Below are 22350 nucleotides of genomic sequence, written 5' to 3' on the forward strand. Positions count from 1 at the left end.
TAGGTACAGGTCTGTGTGCAGCTTCAAGATCCACGTGGTACTTCTGTGCCATTAGCACAGTAACCAAATCAGAGTAACAGCCTGTGTACCCTGCATCTCTAACAGGTGTCCAACATGAGTAGCAACATCCAGGTGCTGTGTCAAGGCAGTGCAAAGGAGTACAGGCAGTAGTGTCCTTGTTCTGATGGGGAGGGGCATCAATTGTCGGGTAAATACAGCTCTATGCCCACGCCTCACAACTGCCCTCAGAGCTTAGTGTTCAGTCCCTGTGCTCCTGGAAGGTGACTGTTCATCAGGCAGAAGGTGAAATTGCAGTAATGTTTGTGTGATGGCTGAGGGCATTGCGTGGGTTGGAAGGAACAGACTGGGGGATCGTGTAGGGCACGTGAGCAGGATGAATGTATTTTAACTGGAAGGAGGAGTTGGTCTGACTGTTGTTTCACCATTCCTCTAGTGATGTGCCTTTTACAGATTCAAGTCTAGGTATGTCTGAATATAGCAGGCACAGAAGGCTTTTTTCTGTCTGATGTGGAAAAGCAGTGACAAAGCCTCCACTCATTTCAGACATGTTTGCTTTAAAACAGGCTAGTACTCTTTGTTTCTGATTTCACCTAAACAACAGATTTCAGCTGGGTTTAGTTCATTTTATTGGGGAGTAATGTAGCTCTCAATAAAGGAGATTTGCTTGAGTAATGCACCAACATCCCTACACAGCATTGCAGAATAGCCATCACTGGCATTCCCAGAGCTGTAGAGCTGTTTCCTCAATAGATTTGAGGAAGGAACATCTGTGGGAGTCTTCCTTGAGAAACAGCATTTCTGAATGTGATCGCTTCAGGGAATTGAACTGCATGGCTGACATTACAAGAATGAGAGCTGTGGGTTCTTCTGAGCATCAGCTCAGTTCTTGGTGATGGTTTTAAGCCTCTGAAAGAATTTCTGCAAACCACTGAAGATGTGTATGTGATGTTCCTGAGACCAGAGGAATCTCCCTAGTAGGGCTGGGCAAGTTAACTGGAGCAAGATTTCTGCGTGGGGATTTCACAGAATGGCCAATGGAGAATCTGTTCTTTACATAAGGCACAGTGTGACAACAGCCAGTAGGAAGGCCTGAAGGATATGAGATGAGCACATCATTAAAATCTTACCATGAAATGTACGATGTAGGAGATTCTTCTTAAAGTAAGTGAAGCAGTCTAGCTGCACCACAAACAGGTTGTTTCTTGACAACTTTCAGTGCCCCCAATTCCTGTCCTTAATGCCAGATGTGAAATCCAGCTTTATGCAAACTGTGTCAAATCCAACTCATACCTACTTTCTGCTGGTGCTTATAATTACGTTTGGCTCTTGAGCTTGAGCTGAGAGCAGCTGGTGCATTAACCACGGGCCGGGCAAGCTCCTGAAGTGTCTCCAATAGAAGAAGTGGTGTCCTGAAAAAGGGCACTGAGTATCAGATGTGGAGCAGCACACGTAGGAATGCTATCCTACTGGTATAGGATAGAGTCTGTTAAATGGGGACAGTCATGCTCTGGAACCCCACACCACATGTCCTGTTGTTATGTGTGCCTCCTGGACTGGCAGCCTTGTGGTGTGGACCTCTATTTTGCCACAGGGTGCACCTGAAGAGCAGCTGGTCAAACTTCTCGACCAAAAAGCTCGCTCCTCTCCTGGGTGTCCGCTCACAGGAACAGACAGCTGTGATGGAAGCATAGGGCAGTGGCAGTTGCCGTGGCTGATCGGCCCAGAGGCACTGCTGGGCTGTGGGAAGGAAGGGTTTGGTGGGCTGCTCTGAGCTGGTTTTGTTTGTTCAGTTCTCGTTCTGCACTCTCCCTGCCAACCTCTATTCCAAATGCATTAACCTTTGTTTATTAACCCTGAAGATCGTACCGCTGCACCCAATACAAAGAACACAGTTGGGCTCTGGGTTTTCACCTCGTTCTTGCTTTTCCTTTGTGCTCACTCCGTGTCCTCTCCTTCAAGTCGCAGCGAAGTGCAGCCGGACCGCAGCAGTCGCTGGGAGTGTTCGCTGGGAGCCAGCGCTTTGTTTGCATTCCTGCTGTCACTCCTTGGTGTGCGATTTGGAGGAGGTCCCCATCTCCTCCGTGGGCCGTCGTCTCTAACTGCGGAGCGGCTTTGCTGTTCCTCGTAATGGACAGAGCAGGTTGCCGGGCAGTCCAGACACGGGCGGCACGCAGAGCTGCTGCTGGCACGGATGGCTTCTGTAGGGGCGAAGGCAAAAGTCGAAGCACTTGGACGGAGCTCGGCCCGGCACTGCTCCGGATCCCGTCCGTGTTTGGGACCGCGTGGAACCAGGGGGCACAGCGGGGTGCCGCACTTCTGCCGTCCCAAGGACTGCGGGAAACCCACTGAGGGCTGATGAAGCGGAGGTGCTGCGCTCTCCGAAGACGTTTATTTCTCTCATCCCCCTCAGTTCGGAGCTGCGCGCGCTGCTCCGGGCCCGGTGCTCTCCAGCGTTCCGCCACCGGCCCGAGCGTTACAGCCGCACACCGCGCTCGGGCGGGGCCGCCCGTCCCTCCTCAGCGCGGCGGTGGCGGCGGGCAGGGCCGTGCCGGGCGCGGCTCTCGGGGCACTCCGCCGCCCGCCCGCCGGTGGGAGGCAGCGCCGCCCGCCCGCCGCGCTCCCACAATGCACAGAGCGGGGCCCCGCAGCCCGCCAGGTAGCAGCAACATGGCGCGCCGCGCCGCCGCCTGAGCATCCTCCCCCCGCCGCCCGCCGCAGCGCGGCCGCGCCCCGCACCATGGCCGCCTCGGAGCTGTACACCAAGGTAGGGCGGCGGCGGGCCGCGGGCCGGGGGCGGCGGGGAGCGGCGGGGGGGTCCGCGCCGGGCCGGGCCTCGCCCCAAGATGGACTCGGCGGCGCGGCCCGAGCCGGGGAGGGGGTGGCGGCGGCGTCGGTCCTCGGGGCCGTGGCGGCCGTGGGTGCTGCCCGTCGGGACGGGGGTCCGCGGGGCGTCCTCTGCCGTGCGGAGCGGCGGGCGGTGCAGCCTCGCCCCTGGGATGACACTGCGCCTTCGGACGGCGGTCGGCGGCGGCGACGCGTGCGCTTCCTCCGCGGGCCGCTCCTCTGCGTGCGCGGCGCCCCAGCGCCCCGTGTCCCACGCGGGTCCTCCCCACGCGCCGGCACCGCGGTGCGGCCGGGCTTCTGTCCGTCCGGAGCTTTGTTTCCGTTGTTCAGCCGCACGTGGCGCAGAACGGCTGGGAAAAGCGGCCGGCAGAGCAGGAGGGAGCACCGGGTCACCGGCCCCGAACGCCGTCAGAATCCTCCAGTGGCATTTTGGGAAGCTGGGCGAGTCCACGTGCGGCCCTCTGAGAGCCGTCGGGGTCCGTAGCCACGTGTGCTACACTCCCATCCCATCCTCAGGATCACACTGAGTGTCTGTTGGCATCTCCACTCCTTGCCCCCTGGACCTGCATCTCTTACATCTCTGCAGAACGGGAAGAAGATTCAGGTCAAAAGAGCTATGGAGCTGTGGGGCCGTTCCCAAGCACTCAGCGGTGCTCTGCTCTTCGAGGAGTTACTTTGGGAAGTTATCTCTTGATTTCCCACTCTGTGGATGTTCTTACTATGACAGTTAAAATCTCTCCTTATGAGTTAATTGGAAGTATTTGTCTTTAATGTCAAACGCTGACCTTGGATTCGCTGCCCTGTACAGCTGAGTTGCTGTGGAGCCGCACTGTGCAGGGCTGTGGGGCAGCTGCAGGAGTGTCTCCCCTTCTGCTGTGCCCAGGCAGGGCCGTGGTGCTGCTCTGTCAGCTGTGATTTCTCCATGAGTAGTGGCAGCAGAGCTCATCCCGGGTTAAGTGGCACAGATTAAAGGTCATAGTGCACAGTGGTAAAAAGAGCAAAAAGGTAAAACCGTTCCATCCTCCGATAGCAGTCGTGCTGAATGACCAAGGACAGCAGCTTCCCCCTGGCACGAGGCTGTTCTTGTCCTCTTTCGAGCCATATGCAGGCACAGAAAGAGTGACTTTCACATCTTTTCTGTGCTGGCAGTCGCAGCCGGGATTGTCATTCAGGGCAGCTCCTTAAAGCACCAGAGCTTCCAATGCAGCACCACACCCAGCACGTGGCATTGATGGCAGGTGTGCCCTGGGCGGGTGTGGGAGGGAATGCATTTGCAGCACTTTGCTGCTGCCTGCGTGCTGTGTGTGTGCCCTGGAGCAGTGTGCTGTGGCCACCTGCCCTTGCCCACCATCCACCATGCAGTCTTTGTGTGCTGGGCATCACTGGTAGTGGCTGGAAAATACATCAGTAATGGGGACCGCTGTGCAAGGTGGCTCACTTGAAATCTTATCTCAGGGTGTCTGTCCAGATACAGCCAGCCACGCTGCTCTGCATCGCTGTATTTCATCTGGAGGTGTGAACTCAAGTTGGAGGGCTGGCAAAGCTGACTGAGCAATGGCCTGAGCTGTGCTGCACATCGCTGCTCCCAGCAGCGCTACGAATACAGGTTCTGCTGGGAGGTGTTAGTGTCAGTGCTGGGGTGCTCTGTGGGCTGTGTCCCTGGCATTCTTAGTGCATGTGGTGCCCTGGGCTGTGTTCTGTTGTCCCGTAGGACTGCTTTCAATGGCAGGTGGATAGATCTGCTCTAAGGTGGTTTTTGAAAGTTTTGGGACTTCAGGAACCGTGTGGAATTGTAACGTGCTTCATTTTCATTCCTTTTTTCCCTGGGTCGTTCCTGCTTTATGCTGTTGTCCTGCAGCCCACTGCTTTGCCCCCTCAAGGTATTTCTGTGTCAGTTTGGTGTGGCCAGGTTTATTATATTTACTTATTGACCAACTCATTCATTCATTCGCTTTGATCCCTGCTGCGACTCTCCCTTTGCAGCATCTTTCAGTCAAGCTCACCCAGTGTCGGTGACAGTGGCAGAAATGTCCATTCTGAGCCCTCCTTCTGATGCCCTCCCACCACAGCATGGGTGAGCTGAGCTCAGCAGCTGGCCACAACTTTTGGTGGAGAAATGGTTCTGTCTGAGGGTTTGTAGCAGAGTTGACATGGGGAAGTGTCGGAGGGAACTGCATGGGTCAGAAATTTGTGAGATTTCCTTTCTTGCTGTGCTGTCTGCAGGTAGCTGCTTGGCTCTGAGACTTCGCTGTAGCTGATCTCCTTCTTCAGTGAGACTCATCGTTTAATCTCTGCAGAATTAAAGAATTTCTGCTATTGAAGTTGCACATTGAGTGGGTTGAGTTGGTTGAAATCACAGAAGCATCCCGTATCGCAGGATCTGGTTTTGGTGGTCTGTTCTTAATAGGATTAATGAGATAAAAGCAAGAGGTGTCAGTAAACCCAGGTGTGGGCAGTGTGGCTGACAAGGGCAGAGTGCAGTGGGGCTGGTGACTGCAGGCTGCTGAGAAACCAGAACCCAGCATCTGCCTACAGGACCCCACGTAACTCCGACTTTGTGACTTGGGCTTATGGTCCTGGAGTCTTGACACCTGCATGTGTCTGGACATTCCGTGTTGGGCTGTTTGATTTGCGTGCTGGAGGTGTGCAGGTTATCTCTGGCTGAGCTCTGTGCTCAGTGGGGTGCAGCAGTGTTTACTGCCGTGGCGGTCAGGCTTGACTCTGCAGCATTAGTACAGTGGGACCGGGGCCAAGGAGTGGTGTGGGGACGGACTGCTGCCGGTCATTCATGGTGGTGATGAACTCAAGCAGTGCTGTCTTCTGCTCTTCTCTGCAGCAGGGAAGAACTTTGTGTTTTCCCTGAGAAATAGGTGGTTCTTGCTGCAAAAAGTACAGTCTGTGTCAGAGGCAACCCGTGTTGCTTGGGAATTTCCTTCATGTCTGCAACTTTCACTATTTCCTCTTCTGTCCATCTTTTCACTTAAGCTATTGCTGTAGACTAGTCCTGCTCATAGCACAGCACACATGTGTATTTTTGTCTTGGAGGACAACACTCCTAAGAATTTGGGTGGTTTAAATCTGTACCAAAACTATCAAGTAAGTGGGAATGCATCCGAAGGCCCTGAGCACCCGAGCTGTGCTGAACTCAAAGGCTCTTTGTACAGTATTTCTTCCTCCTGCTGGCTTTACATCTGAGCTGCGTGCAGGATGGATCCGATGGGATTGCTAAGGACTCGTTTACCAACGGTAGCAGAAAGACCTCCAGGGATGTGCTGGGCAGAGCCCTGTGCCAAGGCTGAGCTTTGTGTTAGCCTTTGCTTGGGACTGCATCATTTCCTTTGTGTTCTCAGAATGACTTGGCTTTGCTTAACCCTGGCTTTGCTTAACTCTGCTCCTCTACAAAGCTTTATCTTTACTGGTGTGAGTAATCCTATTGCTTAATTTTGTGCTTTGAAATCAAGCCTGTACATCTGCAAGGCTTTGACCTTCTATTTCCTCTTATTGCTGAGAAATAATTTTGCCATCATTTGCCTGCCCAGAATAATTTGTGCAGGAAAACAAAGGGAAACATATCATTAGGATGCTTGCCCGTCAAGTTCTCAGTGTTAAGCTCTGGGTATGCAGTGTTGCACTATGATATGACCTGGCTACATAAAGCCCAGATTTAATGTTTAATAGCAAGAGCATATTTTCAGGAGGATGTCCCACACTCCGGTCTCGCCACCAGCTCAGGGAGATAACGGTGCTGCCCTCTCCTCAGCATTGCCTTCTCCTCGGCTTGGTGCAGGACACCTGAGCTCCCCAGTGCTGCACCAACACAAAGAGCATCAGAGTTACTGAACAGATGGCCCTGATGAGTTGGTGTCCTGCTGCTCTGGGTCATCCAGTTCTGGTGGAGAAGTGGTTCTGTCTGAGGGTTTGTAGCATTGAGTTGACTCAGGACGTCACTTGGCATGATTAAATCTGAGGAGGACCCTTCTTACTGGACTGGGCTTTAGGCAGCTGGAAAGAAAAGGCAAGAAATGTTAGGCACCACTAATAAAGACTTTACTCCTACTGAATATGTATTACACATACCAGCCCAATATATCTGTGGATTTTAATGCAAATTCTGAAGAAGGTGATAAAAGAAGCAAAAATTTTCTGTCCTTACAGCATCTGTTTTCCTTATTAGACGGATTTAGTTTCTTTGTCTCATTACTGCAGGACAATAGGAAGTGCTGTCAGAGACATTCTTGGAGCAACAGTGGCATGGAGCTACTCCAGGCTGGGGTAAAGCTTCTTAAAGTGTTAGGGGAAAAGGAGATAAGAAGATGAGGAGATATCAATGATAGGTCACCAGAGTGATGGTAGGACTGAGGGAACAGTATCAGGACTGAGCTGGAGGATAGGCTGTCAAGATCATTCAGGTATGGTTACCCGTAAAGCTCTCAGGTTAATTCACATCAAATAAAATCTGCCACCAATAATTAACAGGATAATTGGCTCGCTGAATTTACTTAGCTCAGAGGAGACAACGGAGATGGTTGAGAGCAGACTCTTCCAGGCTGCTTATGCTTTGGTGTGATGAGAGTCTTGTTTTTAAAATTAAATATAAAGGCTAAGGCAGCAGTGCTTCAAAGAGCTCTCATTCTCTCTTTATAGTAGGTAGTTAACACAGAAGGAAAGTATGACTTGTGACTTGTCATGTAAAGTTTTGTTAGATTGCTGTGCGGTTAGATGCAAACTGCATGCTTCTAGCCTAGTTCTAAATATAGAAGAAGAGAGACTTATTTGAGAGATTTGCATCCCATATGGTCTTTTGTAAATGGCTGTGAAAAAATCATGAAGTATTGCTGCATTACTTGCAGTGCCTTTGAATTCTTCCATTCAATTATCACAAGCCGAGAGAATTCTGCAGTTGCTCATTGATTTATGGCAGGACACTCTTTGTAGAGCTGGAGAGAGAAACTAAAATATTGTGGGTCAGCCTAACAATGAGGGAATTCATTGCCCCAGCATGTCGTGTCACACGTTACCCTGCAGACTCCATGGGTTATTCATACATATCTTTAAAGCAGATGACCTCAGCTGTTTTGCTGAGGGAACCAGTGAGATTCTCAAGTTGCCTTATGAATTACTGGGCACCAAGACAGAGAGACAGAAATATTTTCCATGGAGGTTAAGCCTATTTTGCCTGGAAAAGAAACACCAACTGCCTTGGAAAGTGCTGAGAATTTGTGTCACAAGAGGTGCAAGATGGAAATAGACGGTCTAGAATATATGTACGTTCAAGTAAGTAGAATACGTTCAGCTGTTTTCTTGGTTTTAACAGAGGTGGAGACTGTTGATCTAATCCTACAATAGCTTATTAGTAAGAGCTTCAAGGAAATAGAGTTTTGGTTTATGATCTGGAGTTACACAGAGAGGACTATTTTCAAACATGTCCAGCAATGATTTCCTTGTTTAGGACGTCGTCTCCTTGCGAAGAACCTTAGAGGAGAAGTACTTGCAGAAGTTGTTCAAATTTGATGTCAGAGTGCATCTCTTTGTTCTGACAGTTGTATAATGGAAATACAAGGGCAGTATAAATGATGTACAAGCAGTCAGCTGTCAGTGTTTGCAGAGAAAAGTAGTGGAATATGCCTTTTTGAAGGCTGAGTATGGTGCAGAAATCTAAGCTGTGGCGAAGGGCTTTGATTCCTCTCTTATGGCCGACACAGCCGTGTCTCATGGAGCTCCCCATGCTGACTGAGGCAGGGTGCTGGCAGTGCTGGGGCATATGGCTTTGGCCACCCAGGAGCTTCCTGTGGGCTCTCCCTGTGCAGTTAGAAATGCTGTGGTTCCCCTCTAAGCACACTCTGAGCCCCGCTGTGGCTGGTGGCCCCAGTTCTGCTTTCAGCTTCCCCAGCTCTGGTGTAGGATATCTGGCAGATGTCACCCTGCCCACTGGCTCTGTGCTGAAGTTTGTCAGGTTGCTCGCACCAATTCTAGTTCCTTGCATGAGGACTTAACTGTCAATTACCAATGGAAAGATGGTGAGACTAAATATAGCTTTGTTAATGGGCTCACTGACGTCAGGTTGTGTTGCAGTGTTGCAGCAAGGTGCTGGTGGTGTAGACTTGGCTGTAATGGCTGAATTTTGCTCTGGGTTAGCTGAGTAAAACTGGTTTTCCCTGAGTAAATTAGGCCAAGGCAGTGAAATTTCTGTTTTAATATAATTGCATCTCAAGCTGACACCTCTGTACAGTTTAGCAAAGAATAACCAGTTGCACACTAGCTGAATGCAGTGGTTTGCAGTCATTCATTTTGGGTTTTTAGAACTCCCAGCAGGTGTTTTACTTTTTGTGTGACTGTTCTCAAGTGAAACCAGAAGGACTGTTTGGACTCGATCCCAACTTTACAGAAAAATACTCGGAAAAGTACAGCCTTGCCTACTGTCAGTGTTTATACCAAATGTCTTTCCTTCCATTTTTTGCTGTGTGTCTCACAGGTAGGTCAGCAGTTGACTGTGCTCTAGGTGCCTTACAGACCTGAATATTCACCTTCCTGTGCCACTGTGTACCAGGTGATCAGCTGTGGCTGTGCTGCTTTTTCTCAATAACTCCTTGTCTCCAGCTCCAGTGCTGCGGCACAGCATAGCTCAGTGCATCTGCCTGATCAATGCAAGCCTTTATTTCTCCTTCCTGTCTAAGGGAGTGCTAGATACACCAAATAGTCTCATCCCAGAGATGCAGATGGCTCTCTGCTGAAGCACTGACACTGAGACAAAAGACAACGCTTCCTCTCTCTGCGCCTATGAACCTAAAATGGGCATCCAGCTGCAGCTGGGAGCTCCTTCCCGGGGCACAGCTTGGGTTGTGTGGCACGTCGCACGAAGTGGTGTGGTTCTCCTGCCTGTCACAGGTGAACCTTCAGGGGCTGTGGGGAAAATCACTGAAGAATACTTTTGTAAAATAGTAAATCCATGTAAGGACTTGAGGAAATGAAATCAACGTTATGTAAAAATCAACATGCAAAGATTTGTATGAGTTGCAGTGGTCTTCCGTGGTCTGGAGACAAGCGTGACATAGTGCAATATTTCCTAATATTCTTCCTTCAGTGCAACTTCTTTCATTTGCTTAATATTTGGGGGATGGCTGTTGGTTTTCATTTGCCCTTAATTTTTTTGTGGCCGCTATTCTGTAACTCTCGTAACATGTTTTTCAGGTTGAATGTTCCAGGAGGTATTTTAGGGCAGACTTGTAATTAACTTCTTTTTGAAATCACCAGTGTGTAATTCTGTGTTGGCCTTCATTTTGATGGCAGAGGTTGAGACGCAATGCACTGTGTACCTCGTTATGTGGGTATGAGCCAAACCTCGAGTTTTACAAGTGTCACACTGTACTCAGCACAGTTTGCTGTTGCTTAGTTAGTGGGATCGTTGTGTTAATTCAGAAAATTGGTGATACGGCTGTTTGTGCCTCAAGTGATGACCAAAATGTTCCCACTTCCTTGGGAGCTGTGCTGAGCTTCCTATGTCTGTGCGGACACTACAAAGCGGGTTGTAGCTTTGTGTAACTGATAACACAGCCTTAATTAAACCCTATCAGGAACGTCATGTGGTCAGACTCAAAATATACCAAAGCAGGATTGCGTGTGACTTCTCTGAGCTGTGTGCTGGTGTTCAGCTGTCTGTGCAACTGGCATCACAGCTGAAAAATGCACAACCAGGATTTCAGCTGCGGCAGCTGGCTGAAGGGGGCTGCTGCTGGAGGGTGGGCAGCCAGGTGTGGAAAGGGAGCTGGGAGTAAAGCAAGGACTGGTAAATGCTGTTACTGCGTGCAGCTCCTTAGAGGGCTGTTTGAATAGGCAACAGTTTGATAGCTAGTATGTTGTGTGATATAGTAATGACTAATTATAAACCAAATCTGTCTTTCCCTGTGACATAAAGAGAAGGTCAAGTACAACCTCTATGAAGTGTAGAGAGTAAAGCTTACAAAGATGAGGAAAAGTCACATTTTTTGATAGATTTGACAGTGTAAAATAAAGGTTTTCTGGTTTGATATCACTCCCAGTGCGTGGATTTCCAGGGGGATCATTTTGTCTGAATGTCATCCAAAAGATTGCTATAATTTCAGTATCTAAAGAAAAAGGCTGCTTGCACACCATGCCCTCAGACCATTCTCCATCCTTGCAGCCATCCTTTGGTTGCTGGAGCTGTGGCAGAATGGCAGTGGCCCCGTGCTGCAGTGTGGCTGCTAGCTTGGGGCAGTTGCTTAGCAGAGAGGGAGATGCAGCCATAACACATTCACCTGTGCATACAGTTACACATTCATGTTTCAGCTTTTATTTTCACCCAGAGCAACCTTCAGAAGAGCCTGCCGTGCTGGTTAGCTCTGCAGTGACACAGCCAAGCTGCTACGCTTGGTTTGTATGCCCCAACTATTATGTTGTTTTTTTCTTAAGTTCATCTCTGCAGTGATGGTTAAACGCATGGAGACCTCGGGCATCTATCAGGTTCCTGGCAGTGCTGCTCTGCTCTTTGAAGCTCACTCTTCATTTGCTCTTGTTGTTGAGCTATCGTTGTGCTGCAGTGTGTACTCCTCAGGTCTGTCTCTGTGTGTGACCAGCAAAAAGTAACTCAGAGGCCTGGTTGGATGACTGAAACATTTGGTGGCATTACTTGATGTTGCTCGTGACTCGTTTTCTACTTGTTTATCTCAGGATGAGTCTGTAAGCCATGCCCCATGTGCTTATTAATAGTCACACCGCGGCCGCCTGCGTGCCCCAGGACTCCCATCTGCCGTTCTGGTCCCAGGGGTACTGTGTTGTCCCAGGGCTTTATGCTACATTGTTTTTCCATCCCTTTCCTAGTTCTGCTTATGTAACCATTAAAGATGATGTCAGTGTATGGAGTTCAGTGAAAGCTCTATGTAAGAGCATCTCAGAATATCAGTGTGATTAGTTCTATAGGAGGAAGTCTCGGGTTGTTTAAGCTCAAGGACACATCTTAAAGTTCAGCATTTTGAAATTGGCCTTAAAATGTGTTACACTGCTGTTAGTAGAAGGAGCTGCTGGTCCAAATGATTCCTCCAGACATTTGAGTTTCTCAGTTTAGCAGTCCTTGGATTATATGGAAGGACTGACTATGCAGTGTTACAGACTAGCTGTATGACAAGGCACCAATGACTTGACCTTCTGTTTCATTTAATTTTATGATCTCATAAGGATATAGCAGTAAAGTCCAATAAAAACTAAGAACTCTTTTCCTTTTTTTGCTTGTAACCATGTGAGAGTAATGAGGTCTGAGAGAGAAGTGATGGTTTCCTAGCTATAAGGCAACAAAGAGCTGTTAGAATGCAGGACTGCTTATTCTCCCTGCAAGCCTGGAATGAGAACTGCTCCAGAAGTTTCAGGCAGAAATATTTAGCTGAATTCTCTTTCTTTGACCCATTAAAAATATGCAAAATATGTTTTAGATGCAGAAGAAAATTGATTGCAAATTATTCAAGATATCTGTAGATTTCAGCAGTTCTAAGAAACTCAGATATTAATAACAATCAAAAGTCTGGGGAACGTGGGGAGAGAAATTTCTCTTCCTGTGAGTTGGAGATTTACATGGCAGTCTTTTAGTCTTCCTATTAGAGAAACAGCTTATGTGAGATTATTTATCAGATAAAGTATTAATACAGATGGTCACGGATGTTGTCCCCACTATATATCATACTAATGTCTTCTTAAACTGATATGTAATAAATATTAGGTCTTAAACGGTGTGAGAAATATAGAAATGGCTGTTGCTGAGCAACAAGACAGAAAGTGCACTCCATGCCAAAAGAATGCTACTGCTGTTAAGAAGATCAATAATTTTTGTTGTGATTCTCTTGGAAAGTTAATGATGCCGTTTCCCTCAGGTCATAACAGGAGTTTAGAGGAGTTGCTTAGGTTTTGGATCTTGCTTGTTCTGGAAAAGAAGTCTTTGGTGACTTTCTGATCCTTCCTGGCCATTTTTCTAAAAGGTCACAAAAATCTCATCTTTCTTTTCGTAATGCAACCAGCAGCAGTGATTTAGTTACTAGAAATGCAGTGCTTCCTCAGGTCTGGATCTGTATGGGAGGACTGCAGAGATCGTACTGGTTTCAGCATTGGGAGAACTAGGACCTGATGCTGCCTCCTGTGTTACTGATCAGGATCGTTGCATGGGATCTAGGCTGATCAAGTTAAGACTTGAGTTTAAGGCTGTTACTCACCTGGACATGCATCTGCTTGTGCTATTAGCACATAAGAGAAAGTTTTTCTAAGTGCTTTTAGGTTCAGAATTGCCACCCGTGGTGTTGTTGTTGTGAGATCAGTGTAAGGGAGAACACAGGCTGAAAGCCAATTATCCCAATAGCATCGAATGGTGCTTTCAGAGCAGTCCTACCCAAGGAGTTCGTACAGCTCAGGAAATCCCATTCCAATAAATAAGCATTTTGCATAGGTAAGGTCAGCTGTTTCACACAGCCTTTCACAGCTTTTGGACTGCCTTGTAGCCATGCCTTGCTAACAGACACTTTTTCTTTTCCAGCCTTTACAGCAGACTGCTCTCTCCAGGTGGCCGTGCTCTGAGGTAGCAACAGGCTCACACTGCATGAGTATCTCTCAGATCCAGACATTAACAAACTGCTCTATTCCTACCCAAAATAATGTCATTTGTGAAGGAGGGAGAGGTAGTGTCTGTTGTAAGTTTTTCATGATTGGCGTCTGAACGGCTGTGGGTTTTAAGGCTGTCTGTAAATGAAAAACTTGGTCATCTTTGATCAAGTGACAGCCATAGGAGCTCAAGTATAAGGGCAGGCCTAAGAAGCTAGGGACAGCTTTCTTGAGTTGAAATTTCCTGTTTGTCTTAGTTAGGGGAATAGATGACTTTGTGAAGTCCTTCAGTGCATCCCAGAAGAGCTGTTAAGCTGGAAAAATAGCTGCATCTCCTGCAATAATTGTGGTTATGCAATGGAAGTGGAAAACCGACTGCTGAAGCCAATGCTGAGCCACTTGCATTTCTAATTCTGTTCCGTCAGCAGTGTCAGTTTGTGCTTCAAGAGGTTAACATCTCAGAAGAGAAGCTTTCTGAGTCATATGGTCTCATTTGGTAGATAATTGTTATAGTCTGCTGATTTCTTCATGTGATCTAAGATGAAATCATGAGGTACAATTTTCTACTAGACTTTCTTATTATATGGATTTCTGATAATACAGTGAAATCTCTGACTCGCAGATGGGAAATGCAAATGCTGTCCTGTCTTTTTGTTCTGCTGAGAACTCTTCCAGAGCTGCCCTATCAATAGCTGTGCATACTGTACTGCCTTGCAGCAGTTGTCCTTCCAGCATAGGGCCTGGTGATTCTGTACGTCTGTGTGACTGTGCAGGTAATGCTGTTTGATGTCACTGCTGAGGCTGGAAGAATCTAGCCAAGAAATTTGATATTGATATCACCCCATTTATATGCATTCAGTTATTTCTTCTTCCTTCTGAATTCACGGCTGTCTCATCAGTGTGCCTTCTATTCATTCTGATAGTTTCTGAAGCTAGTTTAGAGCAAGTTACAGTCATATTTTCCTAAAGCATCATTCACTGCTTTTCCTTGTGTCAATCCAACTGTTATCTCACTATCAACATTTTCATTCTGGTTCACTGAGTGCAATTTCAGTAATAGTTAATTCGATTCTTTCTGTCATTTTACTGCAATTTTAGTGTTATTTTTGGCTAGAATTTCCTCTCTTTTTTAGAAGATTGATTTGTAATTCCTTGTCTCTAGAAGTTTATTGTGTTTTATTTTAGTGTAGGCATAAGCTTGCTTTTGTATATTAGTCAACAAGGATGAATGTTAGGCATACTAGTGCAAGGTGCTTCCCAGATGAGAGACCCTTGGTCCTGTTTCCACCAGTGCTGGTTCTTTGCTTTCTGCTTAGGCTTGGAGAGCACAGAAGGCTTTATGGCAATGGAATTTTACTGTCAACTGATTATGCAAAAGATAGAATGAAAATCTGATTTTGCAAACCATTCTGCTAAGTTAGTGAGGTGAGAATGCTGGGAAATGATTCAGTGCTTCTGATTAGGGCTATCTCTCTCTTTACTCCTACTTGCTGCTTTTACCAGGTGTTGGTTTTTTTTTGTTTTTTTTTTTTGCAGGGCTTTAAGGCTAGACAGTGATGCTACAGCTTAGTGCTCTTAGGATGACTTTAGTATCTGTGAGGTTATGTCATGTGGAAGATTCAGCTGTCTCTAGTAACCCAGTTTCTATGGTGATCTGTTTTCTGCTTTCTCCTTCCTTTCTGTAGACAGAAGAAAATGTACAGTTTCAGCTGAATAAATTAGAGGTGCCTGTTTCATTCTGGCATAGATCACATAATTAGAAACTGCTGTGCAATGTTTGCTGCCTGAAGTGAACAAAGTTTGTGTCTTACAACGCTACTGCTTTTTTAACATTGAAAAACTGTGTGTGACCAGCCTGCTGGCCCTTCTGACCTGATGATATTTACAGCTTTCTTCTTCTGTATTACCTTTTCTTTGTGGTTTCCCAACAGAAATGTTGTAGATGAGAAACTACTCCTTTAGCTGAGGGAATAAAAAGTCATAAAAATCGGACCGAGTGCAGTCCATACACATTTTGTCTTCTGCTGTGACTTTGTAGGATGACACCTTTGTGTTAAACTGATCAACTTCCCCAGCCTCCAGCAGGCTTTGGGGTTTCAGTTAAAGAAAAGTTCTCAACCAGGTGCTCTGGGATAAGTTGGGTATGTGTACACCTAGTGTTACAGCAAGTCCTTTGTTGGAAGAACAAGTGAAGAGAAGATGTTCTGTAGTGGAAACAGCAGAAGTGCATTTTTAAGTCCTCTTTTCATTCTTTGCTTCCACTCTGTGGAGAGAACCAGGTTACCCATGGCACACACTGTGGGGAGGGGGGGCTTTCCAGATGGAGGGCTGCAAAGCCTGGGAAGTAAATTACCCTGTGAAGCTTGAAATACTTCCAGGCACTATAGTTTTACTTTTGATAACTTTATATTTTCATTTTTTTTGCAGGCTTGCTTTTCTTTTGAAAGCTCTCAGCCGTTGCTATTTATGTGGTTTCTGTGGACTCAGTAGCGGTATGACCTCGCAGTAGGCTTAGGGTGTTCCTAAGGGTAAGGGGGAAATCTGTCCTGACTCTCAGTAACACTGCAACAAATGCCAGCAGCAAAGCTGCTGCACTGACTGCGCTGAGGAATGCAGCGAGTGTGCCTGATTTTTGTGAGAAGAAATGCATCGGGCTCAGCCACTGCCGCCCAGCAGCTTTGTGTACTTTAAAAGAGATGTCAAAGCCTGCTAATTAAAAGGGCTGCAGTACTTTTGCTTGAGTTAGCAGTGCTGCCCGGGGCAGTGCAGCACGGTACCTGCCTGACTGCACCTGGGAGTGTGCTGCTGCATTCCTGCCCGCATCAAGGAGGCAGTGCCAAGTTCTATTGCCGATCTCGAGTGGGAAGAAGCAGCTCCTCGTGTCCAATAGTTTCCTCCAGTTTCCTTTCTGCCACGGTGCATGCTTACTGCAGGACTGAGCTTGTTTTAAAATGATAAAGGATCTATTAATACTGATAACAAATTGAGCACTCAGAACCATCTTAGCTCTTTTCAGGACCCTCTCTGTCAGTCTTGGGGAGGTTCTTAACACGCTGTCAAAAGTGAACGCTGCAGCAGCTGGTATCAGGATCACACAAGTTAGAAGGGACTTCTAAAGGTTGTTTAGTCCAGCTCCCCTGCAATGAACAGGGACACCAGCAGTTCCAATTGTTCATTTCAGTTCACACCAAATGGAAGCCATCCGAATGAGCCACCCTTCTTTGTTGTGGCATTCCCATGACTTAGCATTGCAGAACACAGCCAGGCAGCTGCATGGGTTTGGCATGTGTGTAGTACTTCTAAGAGCCTGACAGAGAGCAGGCCCGTACCTTTGGCTTGGGTGAAAATGATCACAACTGGAATTAGACTTCTCTCTTATTTGGAGAGACTTTCAAACACATCTTCCTGATTTTTATTGTCAGGCATTCTGGAGACAAGTCATTTTGAACTTGCCCTGTTTTCAGCTACAAAGGAAAGCACTTTTAATACTGACTACCATGAAGTAACACATAATAACAGCTGTTTTTGTACAGTGTTGTGCTGCCAAAGCATTTAGAATCTGCTCAGAAGAGCTACTCTTAAGTAATTTTTTTAGTAGCCAAGTTTTTGACCTCTGAAAACATAGGTAGTTCATGTTGATGATTTTCAGCAATGAATCTGTGTCTTGGAGCATTATTTTGCATGGGAAGTGGCTTTTTCTTTCTGCAGAAAGGCTATGAAGGCAACATGTATTGTATCCTTGCGTCAACAGAATAACTTAGTCTCTTCATCTGTGCTAATCAGCTTATCTTTTGCTTAAAGGTTTGGCTATAAGCAGATGTATTTAGAAAAGGAGAAAAAAAAAGATTTTGGTATCATAAAAGTTGATGATTTAATGATATTGCTTCAAGAAGTCATTGATCTTTTGGTGCTGTTTTTATATTGCAGTATGCCAGGGTTTGGATCCCTGACCCAGAGGAGGTCTGGAAGTCAGCAGAACTTGTGAAGGATTATAAACCTGGAGATAAAGTTCTTCAGCTTCGACTTGAAGAGGGCAAAGTACGTCCGCATGTTAAATCCTAACTGATTGTTCTTGGGAGACTGATATATCTAACACACAAAGCTGTATTGTTAAACTAGAGCCCTATTTTTGCGTGTGCTATTATTCTTGACCGCAGACTTTGAGTATTACTTCTTGTGTGACAAATTGTTTATTTACAGAATTCCATTTTGCCTGATTAAAAAAAAAACAAAAAAAAATTAAGATAACAAAAATGTTGGTTATATCCAGCTGCCTGTTTTATTCAATTATATATATATATATTTCTACTTAAGCTGATAAAGCCTTAACCCTGGTTGATACACTGGTGGGGCACAAAAAGAATAGTGTTGCAGAAAGAAATGGTGACTTTCAAGTTAGCATGGCCGTGAGAAAGTCAACATTGATGGGATGGGGCAAGGATTAAGAGCATTACCAGAAAGGTGCTGTATGCTGTGTAGAGAAAGGGTGACATCTCTCTGAAAAGATCATATCCTTGCAGTAAAGGACCATTTATTTTTTCTTACGCCTTTTAAGTAGTTATTTAGTGTCACTGTATAATGGTAGTGGCCTTTCAAGTCTTCTCATAGAAAATAAAGACCCACTGCAGTAGTTTAGGGATTTATTTTTAATTTCTTTTCTTCTTACCAGTGGGCAGCTTACATGCTATTTTCAGATGAAGGTCTACATAGTAATTAAGTAAAATGAGCAGATTATATGTATAGAATATTTAAAACACTTTAATTGATATGTATAGAATAGCTCCTATGTTAAAACACGTTAATTGAATGAATTTCATTCTTTGACTCACTCACATCTCTGAAATGGCAAAATGAGCAGAACCTTTTAAATCTGGCAAGGTCTGTTTTGGTCCACTCTCGACATTCCAAATGGTGCAGTGATGCTGCACGCTTGCATATTGAATGTAGTAGCATGCAGATGTTTGCCAGTTAAGACACATTGTACTGGGATAAGAGAATGTCAGGTAGATGAAGTATTGTTTCCTCCAGAGAGGATGCAATTAAAACATCTGCATTAGAGATTAATTTGCATACATCTGTGCAAATTATAAGTAGCTTTTTTTTTTTCACTTTGTGTTTTCATAACATTCTTGTGTTTTCCAGCATTCTCCTTGTCATGTTATTGTATGTAAAGCTGGCTGTAGACAGATGGAAATTTACTTCCTCTGTCCTGCTCAAGAGGAAAATAATATGAAGAACTAATTGGATTTGTGATAAAACATATTTCAGTTTATTTAATAAAAAGATTTGGCAGCAAAAGCAAGGCATTCATTTAAGTAAAAGTTTAAAAAGATGAAATACATTTATTGTTGCCTGTTGCATGTAGAAAACCCCTTTGGGAATTTTTTAATGATACTTTTGGAGAACAAACTGCTAACCCAAATCACCAGACAATGTAAATGTTATCTTGCATTTTTATACCTTGAGAATGTTTTGCTGGGAAGAATGGATTGAATGAAGAGATCTAAACAGCAGTTCTTTCAACATGTGTTTCTATTTGATTTTCAGGACATAGAATATTTCCTTGATCCAAAGACTGAGGAACTCCCCCCCTTGCGAAACCCTGACATCCTTGTTGGTGAAAATGACCTCACTGCGCTCAGTTATCTCCATGAACCTGCTGTTCTACACAACCTCAAAGTTCGATTTATAGACTCTAAACTCATTTATACCTATTGTGGCAAGTACTGTCTTTTTATTCTGTAATATTCACTAAGACTGCAGTAGACAGGCAAAGTCTATTATTGATGTGTGTACTTTTAACTTAATGGTAGAATAGGTTGGGCTATCCTAGTGAAAGTCCCTGTGTTTGTTGTCACAGTAAGTGCATCAAGCAGGCTTGAAAGTATTAAGGCTCAGAGAAAATTGACTTCACTTTATGTTCCTCTAGCTTCCCAGTGGACTCTGTTTATAAAATTTGTATTCAGCAATTTTAGCCATGGGATTCCTTGCTGACTGTTTTTCCCCTTAGGCATGCGTAGGTAGGCACTGGCTGGAGGAGAGCTTCACACACTGCAGATGTAGGAGGTTAGCCTTGCTGTTTGATGGATTTATTGCTTCCTGCCTTTGATTGCCTCCATCTGTACTGAGCTGCCATATCTTTGTGCTGAAGATACCCCTTTAATTTCCTTTTTGTGTTTTCTATTCGATGGAACTATGAGAGCACATTTATAACAGTCCATGAGCCAGTGCTTGTCCATTCACAGTCACCAACAGTGTGAAGTTTAAAAATACCTTTTAGCTCACAGTAGAGGTTACCTAAAGCTGTAATTGCCTGTAATATTTTCAGGCAGCCAAACTGTGGGGAGTTACTGTAACAAACACTTCATTGTAGGTATAAAATTGCAGCTGAGTTGTATGTTTTAAGGACAGAATGAGAGATAGTTTAGGCTTGAAGCTTTTGGGCTTGTGTGTGTGTGTTTCTTTTAAATGTTAGTTTTTAGTTAAAATTGTCATGGTTTTGTGGTTTTTGTTGTTGTTTTTTAACTTTTTAATATACATTTTTAACTTTTTAATGTAAACTTTCATTATAAACAGTTTGTTAACTTTTCAAATGTGTCTGTAGTTTGCCTGTATCTTGGACATTGTGCTTGTGCATAAGGAACAGTTTAAGTCATTAGGGTTTTTGTTGTTTGTTTGTTGGATTTTTTTATTTTTTAATATTTAGGTCTGAGTAAAAGAAAACATAATATGATTATGTGATTTGTGGAAATGAGATACTGAAAATTTCCTTCTTGTCTGATTAAAACAAGGACGTGTTTTTACAGTACATGTGGTCAAAGTACTATTTACATTTTCATCAGAGCTTGGTTTATGCCAGCAGAAAACATGCCCCATGATTTCTTTTTAAATACACAATTTAACTTTGTTTCTAATTGAGTGTTTGTAAGACATTTTCAGTTCTTGTTACCTCGTGGCAGAGGATATAGAGCCTTCTCCCTGTTACCATACATTAGACTTGCTATTTGTGATTTCATTGTGCTTTGTCCCTCTTTGCAGACTGTAGAGCAGGCTTTCACGAGGCTGCAGATGTCATATTGTGGGATGGCCCTTGATAACTAGCAGCAAATCATGGCTGCTGGTATCTGAAGTAGAAATTTCTTTTTGTCATTATAAGGCCTTATCCTGTCTGCAGGTGGAATGTGCCACATGTCAGATTTCCTCATTCTGGACATTATTACAGCTCCACCGTGGTGAGGAGTGTGGGGGATGAAGGCAAGCAGCATGATAGGCACTTCATAGTGGCCAGAGCACAAGCATTAGTGTTGTGCCACATTTTGCTCATGCTGGCAGTTCCTAACCTGTGGGAGCACAGCAGAGTGCATCTGTTCCCAGTCCTGCTCTGAGCAGCATCTGGACCACGTGGACCTGAGTCTGATGCTGCCTTCCTCTGCTTGAGGCAGCCTTCATTCCTGTAGGTGTGGGAGATGATGCATACCTACATCTCATCCTGTCATGCAGTTAGTGTGACCACAGGCACCTGATGGTTTGGGCTAGAAGGGACCTCTGGGAGTCTTCCAGGAAGCTCCCTTCTTACAGACAGCTCTGATGGAACCGGGTTGCTCAGGGTTTTGACCAGAGTATCTGCAGTGGTGGAGACACCACAGCCACTCTGAGCAGCCCCTTCTAAGGCTGTGTGCCAGACTTCTCAGCTCCTTCATCTTGGACATAGCCCACATTTCTGTCCCTAGTGTCCCCATGGCAAAGCTCCTGATGGGGGAGTGTTCAGTGAAAGGGCTTTTGTGTAACCGGAGTCTCACGACCCGACCTTGTAAATAGTTTCCTGTTCATGAGTGTAGTGTCTGCAAGTACAGCCATGCCTGTCCTGTGAGACAGTCTGCCTGGTTTGTGTTTTGTTTGCTTGTAAACATGGATTATGTTTAGCATTTTGTAAAAGGCTTTCTAAAGAAGTGTGTTGTCTGCTTGTTTTGTTTTGCTGTTTGAGAAGACAAGTTGTTTCTATGTTTGTCCTAGTGCTGCTTTAGATGTGGGTTTGGCTGATGTTACACAGTTTCTCCTAGGACTGGAAGGCTTTTAGCAGCTTATGGAGTTCAGTGAATCAGGACTGCTGAGCTTCATCAGCCCTTCTGCTCCTCAGTACTCAGTGATGCTTCTGTGAGATGCATGGTGGGTGAATTAGAAATATGTGGACTGTGCACTGTGGCAGTTTCAGCTATCACAGTGCAGGTGAGTGAGTTCTTGCACCAACTGGTGAACTGAAGAGTACGGTGTCGTACAGTGTGCTGTGCATTTGTTCTCTTAGATGGTAGGCATATATATGTTGTAAACAAAGTAAGATAAAGCTAGAATGTTGGCCCTTAAAAAGCTGATCCTTTGGCCATGGACATTCACTTTCCAAATCACTATCAATTTCTGTCCAAAGTGACTGTTATTTGCCTTCTTTAAAAGATTACATTTTAAAAATGCATTAAAGTTCTGCCCATGGAAGGAACTGTATGTGCCTCCTTATTCTGGTTCAGACATTAGCCAGGTTAGGTTAAATACTCGGTGAAGGTACCCAGTTGATTTAGCCCAAAGGAGATTAAAAAATGCTTTAATACACCAAGAGAATTATGGTAACACTATCCTCAACCAGCAGAAGTAGAATGGGAGTGGATGGATTTCCATCACCCTATAAATTAATTCAGTTATTCTTTTCTTAGTACAATAGGTTGAATGGATGTTAAATTATTTACAATTTCACTTGGAGGTAACCCAAACTTTTAAGCAGAAGAACTCCTGATTTCTTAATTTCAAGGCAGCCTGTCACAAGAAATCCAGAGCTGATTTATTGTTTTGTTTTACTGTTGAGAATATGGAGTTAAGAGTTAATGAACAAAGCTGAAGGGTTAC

The 22350-nt window shown here is 45.3% G+C and overlaps 1 protein-coding gene across 9 annotated transcripts in view; it reads left to right on the forward strand.

Moving 5' to 3' along the window:
* The first annotated feature begins 2678 nt into the window (after positions 1–2678).
* Positions 2679–22350, forward strand: part of MYO5A (myosin VA) — an 89295-nt gene continuing 69623 nt past the window's right edge. For 8 of the 9 annotated variants that reach the window (XM_065733849.1, XM_065733851.1, XM_065733853.1 and 5 more), the window contains exons 1-3: positions 2679–2785; positions 17386–17496; positions 19006–19177. In XM_065733849.1, coding sequence (XP_065589921.1) covers positions 2759–2785; positions 17386–17496; positions 19006–19177 — 310 coding nt within the window. In that variant the 5' untranslated portion in view covers positions 2679–2758. Of the gene's footprint in view, positions 2786–17385; positions 17497–19005; positions 19182–22350 lie in introns of those variants that run through there. The other variant, XM_065733857.1, reaches the window with a different exon arrangement.

Source organism: Cyrtonyx montezumae, unplaced genomic scaffold (assembly GCF_038088225.1).
Source record: "Cyrtonyx montezumae isolate F1298 unplaced genomic scaffold, pur_monq_1.0 scaffold_17, whole genome shotgun sequence".
Lineage (NCBI taxonomy): Eukaryota > Metazoa > Chordata > Aves > Galliformes > Odontophoridae > Cyrtonyx > Cyrtonyx montezumae.